This window comes from Alternaria ethzedia, assembly GCF_023757985.1.
Source record: "Alternaria ethzedia strain BMP 0044 chromosome Unknown scaffold_31, whole genome shotgun sequence".
NCBI lineage: Eukaryota > Fungi > Ascomycota > Dothideomycetes > Pleosporales > Pleosporaceae > Alternaria > Alternaria ethzedia.
In genome coordinates, this window is record NW_026056224.1 from 205,895 (window position 1) to 222,519 (window position 16,625).

Here is a 16,625-nt window from a genome sequence, read left to right on the forward strand (position 1 = left end):
AAGACAAGGACTCACGAGCAGAGACAGGGTATCCAAAGGCGTGGGTGAGGCTACCTAGTTAATGATGTGTAAATGCGATCAGCACGACAGGCCACTGTAGGGGAGTGGAGCGGTGAAGTCGCCGGTGCGTCGGAAGCGTGCGGGAATACCCTGGAGCGAGGGTTTGCGCTGGCGACGGAGAGGAGTTTCTTGCCAGGACAACAACGGCGAATAACAGGAACTCGCGGGTGTTTTGAAGTGAGTTGCAGCTAGCCAGGTCGCAGGCATGTTACGAGGACGCGAGCATGTCAGACTAGGGCAGTGCAGGGACGGCGAAAGTGTACCGGCGTCGAGTGCGAGCGTCGAGTTTGCAGGGAACAGACGGATGACGCGGACGGTGGACGGTGTGCAGCGCTGCTGGTCGGCGGGGTCGCAGCAGCTAGGATGATGAATTTGAGATGGGCTGCTACTGCTCTAGCAGAGGTATATCAGTGGGTACCCGGATGGGGTAAGGAATGGTCGTGAGGGCGTGCAAGCAGCGCGTCAGGGCAGGATATTCCCGCAGCGGGTATATGAGCGTGCTAGGCGTTACTAGGAGCGGCATGGCAGCGCAGCAGTAGCTTGCGCGGACGGAGGCTCGGATGCATTACATCATGCTGAGCACCAAGAGTCTGCAAGACTCGATGCAGGGGTCAGATCTCAATGGGCATCTGCTCAGGCTGCTTCTAGACCCGTTGGCGGCTAGCGACCGACTACGGCATACCCGGCACGTTACCTTGATCGACGACGACAAGGCATGCTTCATCCTGCGATTAGCACGCACGGATGGCAAAGCCCCGACAGGCACGCTGATTACAACTATTATAGCTGACAGGATATGGCGTCGCTTAGACTCCAAGATGGCAGAGCCACGCTGGGCATGGGCAACGCGCAATCTCGCGACAGACCAAGCGATGCTCCGCCAGCGCATGGGCGGAGAGTTCGTCTTCCTTGTTTTGGAACTATCGAACAGATGATAGATCATGCCCGGGCATCTTGTGCCATGGTGCATCAGAACAACCACATAAACAGGGCGTCACCTCCCACGATCGCCGAAAAGAAACCTGACGGCCCAATCGCGTAGTGATCAGCGCCTGGGGTTCTGAATCTGGAGTTACAGCAAACGTGAGTGGGCAGATCGGCGCAAAGAACAGGGCGGGCTGCCAACTCAGCCGCCCTCAAGTTCGAGGCCAGGAACGAAGCAGTCGTCATTCTGGCTGCGGTGGATCCTCGGCAGTGGGGTGGAAAGCTTTTTTTTTCGTGGCATGTGCGAGATTCGGCGCATCTGGGGGAGGGTTGAGGAGCGGACACGGCAAGGCGGGCAGTGCGGAAGGAATGGCGAGCGTGAGGCGGCACCACGTGACCACGCTGGCTTCCCCGCAACGCGTCTGGCGAAGGGCAGGGCTTAGCTCAGACGCGCTTTCGCTCGGCGTAAGCACACGACACCGCGACTTTGCAAGTAATGGACGCGCATGATGGAGGCTATGGTAGGACATAGGGTATCATGATTATCATACACATGCTCACATGATGCAGGAGCAGGCCAATTGCCCCTGGCTGGGGCCATCCTCTGTTGCACCTCTATTGCCCCCGAGCAGCGCGTACGTCTACTCCAGATGCTGATATCTCGCTGTGTCTAATGACCATATAGGCCAAACTCGCAGCGATTGGCGCGCAGATGGGCGCGACCATCAAGCTCGACCTCACATCAGACGTAACCCACCTCATCGTCGGCAGCACCGACAGCGCCAAATACCGCTATGTCGCCAAGTCTCGCGAGGACGTCAAGGTCCTCTCTCCGGAGTGGCTCGAAGCCTTGAGGGAGGTGTGGATGACCGGCGATGACGACCTGGACATGGCCGCGCTGGAAAAGGAGTACCGCATGCCGACGCTTGCTGGGCTGAAGATATGCCTTACCGGCTTCGACAACCGTACGTCGCGAGCTCTAAATGCACACGACGATACTGACTACTACAGCCGATCAACGCAAGACCATTCAGGAGTCAGTGGACGCCAACGGAGCCGAGTACCACGGCGACCTCACCAAGTCCGTCACCCACCTCATCGCAGCGGCGCCATCGGGCAAAAAGTACGAACACGCCCTGAATTGGAGGATGAAGATTGTGTCGCTGGAGTGGCTCGAACAAAGTCTGGAGAGGGGCATGGTGCTGGACGAAGCCCTCTACAACCCCACCATGCCTGTCGAAGAGCGCGGCCAAGGTGCTTGGGATCGCAAAATGCCCGCGTCGCCCGCCATAGGCAAGCGCACACGAGATGCAGAGCCGAGTCAGGCACTGAATCCTTTCCGCAGGAAGCTACGTCGCTCAGCAAGTACCAAGGTTGGCAGCCAAAGTGATGCCTTTTGGGCGGGCATCACAGCGCCCAGTTTCGAACGACCGATTGATGAGGATGAATGGACAGAGGAAATCGTTACTAAGCCAGATAGTACGCGGACAAGCACTCGCACACATACCCCAGCGTCCCCTCACAGACATGCATCCGTCCATGAGAATGATTCGCTTATCGAGGCGCACCTTGATGACAATGCAGACAGTCATGAACCATCATTGCCACCACATACGAACGATGTGTCCCAACATGATGGCATCTTTCAAGGACGACTCGTATGCACGCATGGCTTTGATGCAGAGAAGGTTTGTCATACCATCTTACATTTCAGCCCTAGCTGACGTTCCCGCTAGACAAGCATTTTGCGCCAACACCTCGAGAGCAACGGCGCGCACGTAATCCATGCGACCGATCTCAACAATGCGCCATCCGACGATCTAAGACGAGGCTACTTCGTAATACCACATGACGTCGAGGTCGATTCGGCGGCACTTCCGGGGCGTGCCGGAGAACACATGAACCTGGCCACTAATTGGTGGGTCGAGCGCTGCCTGTATGGCAAACGTCTAGTAGATCCGTCGGACGATGTGTTAAGTCGACCATTCGAAAAGCTTAGTATCAGCGGTAAGCTCGTGCTCCACGGTTGTTTTATTGGTCGCTGACGTAGCCAGGGTTCTCTGGACTCACCATCAACTCTACGGGCTTTTCCGGCATCGAGTTACTGCATGTGACCAAAGTTGTCACGCTTATGGGTACGGGATCAGCTCCGCCTCCATTGAAATCGTCTGACAATTTTGACAGGTGCCTCGTACGATGAACAGCTATCGGCGAAGACCTCGGTTGTGATCTGCAACCCTCCTACCATAAACACACCGAAACTCAAATTCGCCACGGACAAACGGATACCCGCTGTTCATGCCGCATGGCTTTGGGATTGTCTGCGTAGTGGTCGGCTACAGTCGTATGCCGAGTATCAATTGAACAAGCCAGCGCCGCCTCAGCCACAGAAGCCTAAACAGAGGCCTCAACCACAAGATGATGTGCCCACTGCACTGTTGTCCACGGAAGAGAGCCTTGAGCTTCGTCAGAAAAAGCAACAGCCTACCAATGCCGTGAAAACGTCTCTGCACCCACAGCAGCGTGGTACTCTTGCTCTCACTGCACCAGCAGATGCAACGCCTGCATCAACTACAGATGAGGCGGATACTTCCAACAATGATACTAACGGCCTGAATTACGATGATGATGAGTCTGTCATACCTGGATTGGATGGCGCAGGTTCCCACCCCCTCCAAGAAACCAGCGCCAACTCCCCGCGCCGCCCATCAACGTCCCCGCATGCCTCAAAATCATTCTCACGACCCAGGAGTTCGTCGGCCGAGTCTCTCATAGCCCCGGCACCCCGCAAGTCCAAGGCTGGTCAGATCCCAGATCCGGTCGTTCCTGTTCCTGAACCCGACTCCGTGATCCCGGCGGATACCGAGTCGGTACCACAGGAAGCACCAAAAGAAAAGGAAACAATAAAGGCAAAAGGACCGGAAGAAGAAAAGGATTACTCTTCCATCTTAGCTCAGATGCGCGCAAACCGCAAGACCGTGCCAACGTCTGTCGATCAGGCACCTGGCAAGACGCGGAAGAGGCGGCAGCTTGGTCGCGCAACGTCCACGCGGTCGAACGCGTCAGCGGGTGATAGCTCCGGGAACATTCTGGCTGGAGAAGAGGAAGAAGAGGAGAACACGGTGCTGGTGGAGGAATACCAGCCTAGCCAGGAGCTAGGTTGGGATTCTCCTGGTGCTGCGAAAGCGAGGGAGCAGATGATCAAGAAGCTAGGTGGGACTATGCAGGAGAAGAGCGTGGCAGTTGAAGGAATTGGCGTCGTGAAGGACGTTGGAGGGACTACTACGGGAAGGGCGGGTAGGAAGAGGCGAGGGTGAAGAAGACTCTCTGTACATGATGTAAGTGGTGTATGTGGAGGGAGTTATTTTGGAACTGTCTGCATTACAGGGCGCAAAGCATAGCGAGGTGTTCTTTGAAGTAAACGAGGGAGCATAGCGCAGGCGTTTGATAGTAATGCCTTTTGCCAATTGGATCTGATTCTTATCAAATCCCATACGTCACTTTCAGTCGTCTCTCCAAATGCCCTTTGGCTGTTATCACTTCCTCTCCAAGCCCGTCTTCTCTCAACCCCAATCTCTTCCTCTGACTCCTCAACTCTTCCTCGCCCTTGTTGCCAAACTGCTCTATCACGGGACTAGGTACAGCGTCTAACCTTGCTTCATCCAGCGGGTGGCAGAAGTACGCCATACTGTATCTCTCCTGTCCACCCTCGAAAGTAACACGGTGTACTGTCGATTTCAGCATACCATTGGTCCAATAACACAGTAAATCTCCTATGTTGACCAGGATTGGAGGCGATGACGATGGCGATGGGCTCACCGGCACTGCCTTCCACCCTGAAGGCGTAGACAGTTCAAGGCCGGGCTGGCCCGGAAGACGGAACAAGAGAGTTAGACTACCGTAGTCCGAGTGTGCACCTGCACGGATACTGGTTTCGCCTTGCTTGGAACCTTTTCCTTGGGAGAGGGTGGATGGGTAGTAGAGCATGCGGAAGATGGTGCCGGATGGGCCGAGAGATTGGTCGTGTCGCGTGCTGAAGTACTTGGGGTCGGGAATTTGGAGGGCGGTGTTGAGCAGAGAGAGGATTTGGGTGCAGAGGGTGTGACAGGAATGTTGGAAGCGGGTAATCAACTTGGAAGAGTCCTGGAGAGGTGAAGGTAGGGGTTGGAGGTTTGGGTTTGGGGGCCCGATGTTGAATGCTTCCTTCGGATCGCCTTGCTATCATTCATTTCGTCAACAGGTCGTCTCATTATTTGTTTTGTTGATAATCACCTTTTGACCTTCAGGATCCAGAGATTCGCCTTGCATCTGTACCCACCCGCGGTTTATGCCCCCTGCTTTCTCAGAGTGGATTGCGTATTCCGATTTCTGCTCTTTGGGAGCGGCAAAAAACTCCTTAGACTGTTTTCATCAACCAACAAGTTTAGTTTCGGACAATCGACACATCATACCAACTTGAACATGTCATCGATGTCCTGGGGTGGGATGGTCACACCATCGTTCTTAATGTAGAGGAAGCCATGTGTGGAAGCCGCGTCCAACACTTGCCGAGCGACGTCTTCGGAGGGGCTTGAGATATCAATAACCGGTATGGCTTCCGAGTGGTGTCCTGAACTAGCCATTTGGAGAGAGAGTGAGATGTGACGCGTGAAAGCCTGGAGTAACGCTAGGTGAGGGGCAGAGGTGAGACGTGAGACGCGATTAGGCACTAAGAAAGCAACAGAGAAGCCACGTTCGAATTGGGGTGTTTTTTTTACGGAAGCAGATCACCTCAATTCTGCGCCTACCCGTCATTCATCCCTCTACTCGGCGCGATTGCGTTCCCTCGTACGGCTAGACGCTGTACCTGAGCTAGCGCCCGGCTGATCAGGGATCGTGTAGTTGCCAAGGCGTGGAGCTGCATCGGAGCTTCCAATTTACTGTCCACACCCCCGCAACCATCTACAACTTTACCACACGTCGTCGCTACATACAGTAATCACGCCAGGTGAATCTCTTAGTATTACTCGAGACTTTACTGCCATCGTCTCCGTTCATTATCAATCCCTCATTCCCATTACTTTCAAACAGCCCCACCACGCGACTGGCACCATGATCCGCGACTTCGTACAATGGACGGCCACACTGGGCGAAACGGGCGAGCTCGAACAATTGCGCAATTGCCGCGTAGGCATCGAAGCCGCCGAATACCTGAACCAGCGGATCCTCAATCACCCGCGCGCAAAGGAGCCGCTTGTACCTGCGCTGGGAGGCCTTCCGCTGGCCCTGACACAACACATTGAGGACGATCTGGCCCAATTCCGCAGCTTCGACATCGAACCCGTCTTCGTCTTCAGCGGGCTGGATATTACAAAACACGATGATCCTTTCAGGCAAAAGGAGACCGAGGCATCGGTAAACATCAATGCGTGGACTCTGTACGACAGTCACGAGGCGGAAGCCTCTGTCGCTAAGTTCGGACAGTCAAGTATGGCCGCCGTCAAGATGAGACTGTGTATCGTGCTGACTCTTCACAGCATACGTCACGCCCGAGGACCTCTTCCGCGCCCTACAGTCAACCCTGACCGAGCGCAACATTCGTTGGACAGTCGCGCCATACAGCGCCTGGGCCCAGGCAAGCATCTCTGGAATCTCTGTTCGCAGTGACTAATTATCGACAGTTGGCATATCTCGAGAAACACGAATACGTCCACGCCGTCTACGGCTCGTCAGATATCCTCATCTTCGAATGCTCCAAAATCATAACATCTTGGGACTTCGAGGCCCGACATTTCAGCTTCGTCCGCCGAGAGAAATGCGTAGCCGACCTTTCGAAGTTTGTCAACGCTCCCAACATCTCAGATGATATCTTCCTCGACACCTGCATACTGGCCGGCACGCCCTTCCTCCCGACCCACCCGATCCTCGACGCGCCTAACAGGGCAGAACTGATCAAACCGCACAGTGCTATTAAGACCATCATGAACAACGGTCAGTCTGGATACTCTGTGGTTGTCAACAACAATGATGTCCCGCCCGCGGGCAAGGAATACGTCACGCGATACCAGAAAGCACGTCTGGCCGTCAAGAATCACCCTGTCTACACAGAGGAAGGGAAAGTCGAGCCCCAAAACTCTGGCTCGATGCCTAACGATGCGGGACAGTATCTGGGTCAAAGGCTCCCAGATGAAATTCTCCACTACATGTCGAAAGGTCTCATCAGCCCACACATCATCCAGTGGCGCACTACCTGCGAGGTCTTCGAAGTCCCTCCCATGGATGGTGGCTTGTCTCCAGAATACAGGGACCTCGTCAGCTCTAAGCTGATCCCACTTCGAACACCCGCTGTCAACCTTTTGTCTAGTACCTTACATAATTGGTATCGGCACCAGTCTCTGCACCAGACGCATTGGTATTCTCCTGTAGAACCCAATGGGAAACGCACATCGACAACCATCCCTGTCGAAAAGCCATCAGAAGCCATAGCCCCTTCGCTCGTTGACACTTGGAACGTGAAGGAAGCTACATTCAGGGATGTTGTCGGACAGTACAAGGTTAGCAAAGCCGCAACCGAATTGACGGGCCAATACTAACACTCTGATAGGACTGTGGAACTCTCGGTGCAGCCATCTTATCACTGCAAAACTCCGACTTCGTCACCAAATCGGTCACTAAGAAAGATCCTAAGAATCCCCTTTCTTCCACTTCCGAAATACTGTACAACTCGATATGGCGCTTCCTCGCTCTGCGGGAGTACATTGACCCCAAGAGCCATAATCTGACACAATGGGGTAAAGTCCTTGTATCTATCATCGCTGGCCTAAAGGGCAAGCCAGAGCACGAAGAAGCTGCGGTGATCGCAGTCGAGCTGATACGCCTGGGCCTCTTGAACTCCGACATCGATATGTTTTCTATGTACAACGGCGCACCAATGCGTGGTAGCAGTAAGTGGGAAGCCCTTGACCAAGTCCTGCATAGCTGACAGCCGCCTAGCGAACGACAAGGAGTACAATATGCTAGTGTCTCGTGTTGCTGGCTTAGGTACTTTGCACCATCGTCCGATCGGTTTCACCGGACCTCTCAGTCAACATTTGCTCGGTTACAACTCCATCATCAACAAAGTCCGTCAGTCACTTCGAGATATCATCGAGGTGGCCGCCACACAAATGTTCTGTACTGGTTGCTGCACGAGACATGCTGATATACCAGTCATTGCGATGAAGTTAGTCGTCCCGAATCACAATGACTCGAGTCTGATAAACTAACGCTCTCTAGGCTTCCGTTCCTTCTTCCCAACAACTGTGCGCTTAGCATAGCAGCCAAGTCGTACCTCGATGAGCTTCTCACTGGCGATGCCGATCCGACCTCACCAACGACCAAGTCACGCGTTATTCAAACCGCATCAGAACGCTACTTCCCGCAATCACTTAACCTCGCTGGCGATCTCAAGTCCGCTTTCTCACTATGGGACGCCATATGTGCCGGTGTCAAGTCCTCGAATAACTCCACTGTGCCAGACGCGACAAAGCAGGTCTGGGCAGAGGCAGATAAGTGGCTCGCTGAACGACGGTAGAACCGCGAACTCCACCCAGAGCTGTGGTCGTCGGCAAAAGAGGCTTTTGAGTTCAGATACTGCCTCATAAGGGCTCAAGAGAAACGCCTTCACATCGTCAAAGGTAACCTTAGAGGTGTGGTGACAGGGTACTCCGCATACGAAGATAGACAGAAGGAGATGACAAGGGCGCGTTACCTGCTCAAAGGAGTTGAGAAGCTGGAACGTCGCTTCCAGGGCAGACAAGGAAGTCATTTCTACCATACCTGAGCTCTATTGTACTTCAAACCAAAGCTATACCCTAGGTACAGCGTCAAGTACGGAATGTTATTCTTCAGGCCCACGTTGTACACCGGGTACAGCGTACGATTGTAAGGCCCTCACGAACGATTAAAACCGTGAAAACCAAGTTGTGTACAGTGGTGACTTGAGCAAGTAAATTTTCCCTGTTGCCTTCTCACTAAGTCTGCTTATTCCCCCAGCCTATCGTCTGTATAAGCCAACGTCGCTTCCTGTTATATCCTCTATCACCACTCTTGCCCTATCCGCTGCCTAAGCTCCCAAGAACAAAGTTCCGATCATGTTATCCACCTTGGTGGTGAGCGCATCAATGGTAGTGTCTCTGTTCTCAACCTCGACACTGACGACCTGATGTGCCACGCCACCTGCCTGAACGATGATACTGATGCACGCCTGACCGTTGAGGGCTTGAAGATTGCGACTCAAGACGTGGACATGGTTCGCATTGATCTCTTCGCCGTATTGAGCCTCCTTGTGGTGGATGATCGCAGCGAGGTTCCCTGATAGAATTGTTAGTTATTTGTAGTAAGAAATGTTTGCATTCAGGCAAGGAGAAGAGTAATTCAGGTGAGAGAAGGTCAAGAAATACACTTACCGGCGAGAGTGAGGACCTTCCTTTCATGAAGTGTGGCTTCAGTAGCGACGAAGTTGATGAAGTCGCCCCGGAACGGATGGAGGAGTTCGATGAGACGCTGCCTCACACTCGGAGCGACCGAAGTGTTGATAGTTGTCGCGGCTGGAGCAGGGGACTGAGGCGGATTGAAGACCGTGCTTTGGTTACCGCTGCCCCTGCCGCTGCCACTGCCACTGCCACTGCCGGCACCAAAGTAGTGAGGGCTATTGTAGATATCTTGGGAGGCGCTACCAAATCTGGGTGTAGAAGAGAAAGACATCTTAGATTTAGAATCGGAAGTGTGAGGTGTAGGAGTGTCGGCGGACTCGGTCACGAAGACATTTATTATGCTCATGAGTAAAGTGTTTGCGCCAAGCCAAGATGATCCACACTGGCGGTCTGTACGCGGTCACCTAGGAAGGCCTACGTAGACTGAATATTAGTAATTTCCGTCAGATTTGTTTGCTATCGGGCGCCATTTGCGCCGGCCACGTTATAAGCCATCAACCAATCGCAATTCGTCGTGACCAAGGCGCAAAGACAACGGGGAAGCCATGGACGCTGAGTGAACGGAACCGGGCGCTGGTATCAACATCAATCCATGCGCTTTCTCATCAGTGGGAAAACCTGAAGTCCAGCCTCTTCATCCCCTCATCCTTCGTGTTGAAAATATAATCCTCCTGCTCTTCCTTGGTCATAGCTTTCCATTGCCCATCTCTTACACGATTCCTCCAAATGTAAAACGCCTTTACCGCATAGAACAAGAAAACGTTATACACACAGATACCCAGCAGTATCCTGTTGCCCCTGCGGTACAACGGCTGATCATCATCGCGATAAATATTAGTAGCAATAATATTGCCAGACTGCACAAACATGTTGTAGAAAGCCGCAGAGACAGCGCGTGTACGGACGGAATTCGAGTTCTTCGCGTTCCAACTCACGAGGATTGCGTGGCAGTACGGATAGGACAGCAGACCTGTGAGGAGCGCGTACCTGACCCAGGGGTTTGCGTCTGCGGGCAGAACGACAAGAGCGACGAGCCAGGGGAAGATCCAAATGTTGGATAGACTGGATATCATGGAGCGTTCTTTGAACTTCTCGGATAGCCAGGTGACGGCGAGGAGTTGGGTAGCGTAGAGAAACTGGCTGGGTATGGCGAGCAGGTTGGCTTCGAAGACGGAGAAGCCGAGTTGTCGCAGGATGTAGGAGAGGTAGTTCTGCGGTGGGTTAGGTGGGACATATGCGGTTAAGCCAATGATGTAGAGGGGCCATTGTTCCCAGTCGCATGCTGCTTTCCACAGGAGTGGGAGGCCGACTGCTTGGCGGTTGTTCATGTCGCCTTTTGAGGGATCGTCGCGGAGGACGCGGTTGACGAGGATGTACTCTTCGTGAGGGGTGAACCAGCCGTTTTTGCCGCGGAACCAGTGTTGCGTTTGGCAGGCGCCTGGGGGCATGAGGCCGAAGGAGAGCATGCCGATGGCTAGTGTCATGATGCCTTCGATTAAGAACCTGGCTGCGTCAGAAATGGTGCAAGTTGAAAGACAGGGTAGAGGCAACTCACAGATACTGCCAACCTCCCCAGCCATGGAGACCTCGCATCTGCAATATACCTGCTGCAAGCAGCGAGCCGACGATATTGCAAGTGCTCAGCGCAGTCCAGAACCACGCCAACCGGTGCGGAAGTTCAGTAGATTTGTAGAAGTACGTTAGCCAGAGGACGATATCTGGGATGAAGCCGCCCATGAGTAGACCAAGGATGCATCGAATGGCGAAGTAGTGGGCTTTCGTCTTCATGGCGCATTGTGAGGCGCTGACAATGGACCATATACAGATGATGGTAGGGATCCACCTGTCATAAGGTTAGTACTTGAAGCCCGACGAGACAGCGAGTAGGCCAGATGGACTAACCGATCAGCACCTAGCTTCTTGCTGATTAGGCCACTGGGAAGCTCGGCAAAGAGGAATGAACCGAGAAAGATCTAGCTTTACATCAACGAGAGCTTTGAGAGTAACGGACTGCATAAAGCTTACAGTCTGGCCATAGTTGAAGTCGTTCGTATTCATTCCTGCTCAAAGTCAGTAATCCACCGTCTTTTGTCCTTCATGTAGATGATACACACCTAGGTCTTTCAGCAAATTGTCTGAGATCGCTCGATTGATGTTCCTTCGATTCAGCTCCATCGATATGAACATGATCCATGCCCAGAGAGCTATACGCCAGTCCAGCTAGACCGAGAGCGTCAGCCCTGATCAGTGCCATGACTTCAGCTACTCACCTTTTTTACTAGACGTTTCTCCTCTTCAGCTTCCCATGTATACGTCGGGTCGAAACGATGGCGTCCTTCGTACTCCGCATCATCGTATATTTGACGCCAGCGCTGAGCCGTTGCCGGGTCGCTGAACGGATGGTCCTCGTGTGAGCCATGATGCGGCGGAGGTGACTTCGAGCCGTGTGACGACCTTGGGTCAGCGGTTTCGGTGATGGGGGCCTGCTTTTCTACTGGTGTAGATGCAGCCATATCGGCAAGGATGAATGAAAGCGGGCTTCTTCTCGTGGTTCTTTTTTGATCTGGCTTAGACCAATCGGTCGGTGCTGATTATCGAATGTACCGAGGGAGTGTTATAAGGGACCGGATATATCCATGATTAGGAACTGCATCGACAGATGATGCAACCCCGGGTACATGTGACAACATGCGCTAAGATGAAGAACCTTACCGTCTAGACAAGGCCCTGAAAGCCGAGAGACTTGGTTGCGAAAGCCATAGATAAGGAATGACGTTTATGCGACAGAAACTCGATACCAATGATTGCATGCGAGGAGCTTCATTGACAGTGCATACATGTCTAGTCAGAGATGTGCTGGTAGGTCAGTTGACGATACACTTTGATGCCGCCATTACCCTGCGATCTGAGTCGAGGCATTGCCTTCCGCGGCCACATGTGGATCCGAATATGGCGTGGGAAGCAGACAATGCAGCTACAAATCGACCGCAGGCGGAAGGTCAGTCGTACGATAGCGTATATTCTACTATCGTCTTAGATCAGTTGAGGTCTCTGAACACCGATACAACAGTCGTTCATCGGAAGGAGACGACATGCATGCTGGCAGATTCGTTCCGAATAGCCTACCCTTGGCTCCGTGACCTAGCATGAACACAGTCGGAGTACCTCGATTGTCATCTGCAAGGGTCGATATCAGCTTTTTGAGAAATGGATCCGTCTTTGATCGCCGGTGCATCGTAGCGAGGCATGTTGCGAAATTAGCGAAGATGTCGTCAGACACTGCCAGTATAGCCTATGCGAAATATGCACTTGGCAATCTGAGTACCTTGTAAGGGTAGCGATGTCTTTATTGAGACGGTTGAAGGTTCCTGTACATGCCGGCGATGTTATCGTGAATGACGCAGCTCGAAATAGCAAGGGGCTGGGAAGTCGCGGTCGCGTCGCGTTCGGTCCAAACTAATCGAGGACTAGTGTGCTCACTCCACCCTACAGGTAGGAAGGCAAGAACGACGAAGCATCTCTCTACCATACCAACACTACATCCGCCGTTGCATGCGCGGAAAGGCCGCGACGCGTTATTTCCGGATCGATGTCATTGCCAGCTGTGAATGAAACGCTGCCGAGCAGCACGCCATCTCACCCCCACATGTCGTAGCCTCAACCCCGCAACACCTCGTCGCTATCGCGCGTCATGGAGGATTGTGGTTGCAGGAAGCGACTACCGCCGCCATCATGAGTGTGCCGAGAATGATTGCACCATACTATCCATGCGATGATGCTACGATGCCAATGCATAAGCCGAGGAGTTAATGTTCATCATTCTCTCGATGCAAATGCGCCTAGGTTCAGTTGGTGTGGCGAACAAGAGTAAGAGATAAGTGTGGCATCGTTCTGTCGAAACGCGGAATACACTGTGACAGTGCAAATCTGCATCATTAGTCATGGCCACGAAAACCTTGACCACCACTACAATTGAGGACAACGACATCACGGCGCAGCCTGGATATTCTCGCGAGCCTCTAAAGATCAAAGGCGTTCTGGATGCATTCGAGTCTTTTGACGTTACACCAGTCATCGGCCGTGAGTTCGTGGATGTGAGCCTGAAAGAATGGTTGCGCGCGCCAAACTCTGACGATCTGATACGCGACCTGGCAATTACAAGTAAGCCACACTCACTGTTTTTCCAATGACTCAACAATAACATCTCGGAAAGTTTCTCAGCGCGGTGTTGTCTATTTCCGCAAGCAGGATGATTTGGATGATGAACTTCAAAAAGAGCTGGCCCAGCGCCTCGGCGAGCTTTCTGGCAAACCAAAAACATCCAAGCTGCACATTCATCCTGTTAGAAACGCGGGAAATCGTCTTGGAGGCAACGACAATGAGATCAGTGTCATTAGCTCGGATTTGGCGAAGCAACTCTTCAAGGAGCGGTCACAGACTGGCAAGCATGGTTGGCACAGCGATATCACTTTCGAGCCGGTACCAAGCGACTATGCAATCCTGAGAATGACGCAGCTACCAAAGTCAGGTGGAGGTGAGTGCGAGAAGTAACCATACCCCCGTTGACTAGACTAAGATTACTCAGATACCCTATGGGCATCAGGGTACGACCTTTACGACCGCCTCTCGAAACCGTATCAGAAGTTCTTCGAATCTCTCACCGCAACATACGCCCAACCAGACTTCAATCGAGCGGCGAAAGAAAACAACTTTCCCGTTTACACTGCTGCGCGAGGCGCACCGGAGAACACTGGCGACTCTCTGACCGCTATCCACCCCTGCATCCGCACGAACCCCGTCACAGGATGGAAGTCACTCTACAGCGTTGGCCACCACGTCCAGCGTATCAATGAGCTGAGTTCGGAGGAATCAGAGCGTACCAAAGCCTGGTTCTTACAGCTCATCACCGAGAACCATGATCTGCAGATCAGACATAGATGGCAGAACCCAAATGACGTGGCCATCTGGGACAACAGAAGTGTACTCCATACAGCGACGTACGATACCGATGGTCAAGGACCGCGGAAGGGGTATAGAGTGGTCAGCTTGGGTGAGCGGCCATATCTGGATCCACAAAGTACGAGTAGGATGGAAGCGTTGAGGCTGGCGGAGGGACAGTAGCGTGGGATACGTGCAGGTCTACAACAAGTAGATGTTATTTTCGGTTAAGAAGGACGAGCCAAAGCATGCCCAAGCCAAATAAAGTGGTGCGAAGAAGTGCGAAGCAAAGCCTAGTAGGCTGCTACGATCACGTTCCCATGCATGTCAGCTTCTGCCTACACTATTGAACGCCTCTACGACTCCGGGTACGCTATCGAATCCGTCTCGCCATCCTCTCCGACTTGCTAGGCATCCTCAGTCACGTGATGTATGCGTCTTGCTGCCTTGCTACTAAACCTGTCTATCTTCCGAACGCATTGTCTATATAAGCTCGTATCGCTTCCATTTTTGTTCTTCATACTTACCAGCTAGGGTCGGCGAGCACACGCATTCGCATAGACTGGCTTAGATCAGCTGCATGGCACCATTGCGGGACTGGTCTTGTCTGATGGCTCTCTGTGGGCGGTCTCTGGCATAATTTTTGATGGCATTTTCATTGGTTCTTCGCACTGTGGTGAGAGGACTGAGGAAGGAGTGAGTATAGACCGGGCGGATTGGTCGAGCATAGGATAATATTAGAGGGTAGCCCAAAAAGAAAAAGTAGGTGTTCGAAATCATAATGGTGGGTCAACCGAGATTGAACTCTTTGATGTCGGGTTGTAATGCGTCCCAAGAATCTTTCAGTACAACACCTAATCCTCGTCTTTCAGCGACGTCTCCAACCCACTGAATCCACATGACATTGTAAACAGATACTTTCGGGTAGAGACCATAATTCCTCATAAGTCTGTCAATGGTCTTCGGGCTCCTCTCGAAAGACGTGATAGGCCATCCCTCCTCTGCTACGTTCACTGATTCCGAGGTTATGGCTTCTGAGATAGCGACAAGCTCACAAGCACTACCATATTGAGATGTATCTTTCAAGGTATCGCACATTATGGTAAGATTACCGATCGTCTCCTTGTCATTGCGTAGCCCACGGTGCGTATCGTCGTCATATATCGTACGTCCAAAAGTCAGGTTTGCGCACGGAGCTCGGCAGCGAAGAACAGGAGAATAGGGAACGTGTAGCCTTCGCTCGGTTGAGTCTATGGTAGGGAGTGGGAACGGATATCTAGTACTTTGCGGAGAGGCAGTATTCGTAAAGTAGTCGCCTCCTGAGTGGAGATGTCGACTCCATCCCGTGGGAAGTATTTCCTCAGTGTCTTCCCGAAGAGCTTGATATCGGTAGAAACCATTGAACTGTGAACTGATTCCATCTACCGCGTTCGCTATCCAATACTCTGCCACAGGTTTCAGGGTCGCAATACAGACCCAATCGAATTCAAAGCCGGTATCGCGAAAGATCCTGGCATAGAAGGGATACCAAGCAGACAGGCAGTCTATGGTCCCGTTCTTCCAGCCCGTCCACGACCAACTAGGTTCGCCTTCGCGCCTACTTGCGGACTTCTTGGGTCGCCAATACGACTCCTTAGGTCGCCAAAGCAATGCGATATCAAAGAAGAACTTCGGCATGCCATGAAGTAGACCATCTGGGAAAGTAGCGTCCATAATTTCAGTAGCACCCGCGAATGCTGACTTGGCGTCTTTCTCATAAGTAAGATCCCGTGAAGAGAAATCTTCCACAAGCATTCCCCATCGACCAAGAGATGGTGTTTTAGGGATCAAGGACATCAGTCCCATTGGGACGCCGAGATGCGGGCGCTCCGCTGGCCATGGCATGTCTGATGCTCTCACAGGCCTGATTCCGTCGGGGTCGTAGATGTCTCTTAGGAATGTGAACTCGTTAGTGCCTTCTGCCCATGCACAGCGTCCACACATCCACGATACAGTTTCTGTGAAGATAAGGAGACGGCGCGAGAACAGTGATTCCTGAAACGTCCAGCCCCTAGTCGCCCATTTCAAACCTTCTGGGTACAAATGCCATGGGCGAGGGGGCGAACCAGGACCAGGAATTCGATTCGTCGAGGGACCCCCAATGCCCCTCAAACCGTGTCCCGCATCTCCACCACCGGCTGCAACGATGGTGAGATTAGCACTTGCGTATATACGAGCCATAGCCCGCAACGTGATGTCCATCTCCTCCGA

At 52.8% G+C, this 16,625-nt stretch overlaps 6 protein-coding genes across 6 annotated transcripts; 3 read left to right on the forward strand and 3 right to left on the reverse strand.

Moving 5' to 3' along the window:
• Nucleotides 1-1,480: 1,480 nt before the first annotated feature.
• J4E87_009039 (uncharacterized protein) lies at nt 1,481-4,301 on the forward strand (the record flags this gene model as incomplete). The annotated part of the gene is made up of 8 exons (XM_049380619.1): nt 1,481-1,505; nt 1,555-1,619; nt 1,670-1,949; nt 1,996-2,463; nt 2,635-2,672; nt 2,721-2,991; nt 3,039-3,119; nt 3,169-4,301. The coding sequence occupies 8 exons, from the start codon at nt 1,481-1,483 to the stop codon at nt 4,299-4,301; spliced, it is 2,361 nt and encodes a 786-aa protein (XP_049229682.1).
• Nucleotides 4,302-4,467: 166 nt separating this feature from the next.
• J4E87_009040 (uncharacterized protein) lies at nt 4,468-5,606 on the reverse strand (the record flags this gene model as incomplete). Its single annotated transcript, XM_049380620.1, has 3 exons — nt 4,468-5,202; nt 5,257-5,385; nt 5,436-5,606. 3 exons carry the CDS (start codon nt 5,604-5,606, stop codon nt 4,468-4,470), a joined length of 1,035 nt encoding a protein of 344 aa, XP_049229683.1.
• Nucleotides 5,607-6,075: 469 nt separating this feature from the next.
• On the forward strand, nt 6,076-8,536 carry J4E87_009041 (uncharacterized protein; the record flags this gene model as incomplete). The annotated part of the gene is made up of 7 exons (XM_049380621.1): nt 6,076-6,451; nt 6,501-6,598; nt 6,645-7,517; nt 7,568-7,907; nt 7,957-8,088; nt 8,173-8,185; nt 8,239-8,536. 7 exons carry the CDS (start codon nt 6,076-6,078, stop codon nt 8,534-8,536), a joined length of 2,130 nt encoding a protein of 709 aa, XP_049229684.1.
• A 531-nt stretch (nt 8,537-9,067) lies between these two features.
• Nucleotides 9,068-9,708, reverse strand: J4E87_009042 (uncharacterized protein; the record flags this gene model as incomplete). Its single annotated transcript, XM_049380622.1, has 2 exons — nt 9,068-9,315; nt 9,411-9,708. 2 exons carry the CDS (start codon nt 9,706-9,708, stop codon nt 9,068-9,070), a joined length of 546 nt encoding a protein of 181 aa, XP_049229685.1.
• A 334-nt stretch (nt 9,709-10,042) lies between these two features.
• J4E87_009043 (uncharacterized protein) lies at nt 10,043-11,950 on the reverse strand (the record flags this gene model as incomplete). Its single annotated transcript, XM_049380623.1, has 6 exons — nt 10,043-10,940; nt 10,993-11,280; nt 11,340-11,410; nt 11,463-11,497; nt 11,552-11,657; nt 11,708-11,950. The coding sequence occupies 6 exons, from the start codon at nt 11,948-11,950 to the stop codon at nt 10,043-10,045; spliced, it is 1,641 nt and encodes a 546-aa protein (XP_049229686.1).
• A 1,219-nt stretch (nt 11,951-13,169) lies between these two features.
• J4E87_009044 (uncharacterized protein) lies at nt 13,170-14,558 on the forward strand (the record flags this gene model as incomplete). The annotated part of the gene is made up of 4 exons (XM_049380624.1): nt 13,170-13,173; nt 13,377-13,598; nt 13,651-13,971; nt 14,023-14,558. The coding sequence occupies 4 exons, from the start codon at nt 13,170-13,172 to the stop codon at nt 14,556-14,558; spliced, it is 1,083 nt and encodes a 360-aa protein (XP_049229687.1).
• Between the last annotated feature and the right edge of the window lie 2,067 nt (nt 14,559-16,625).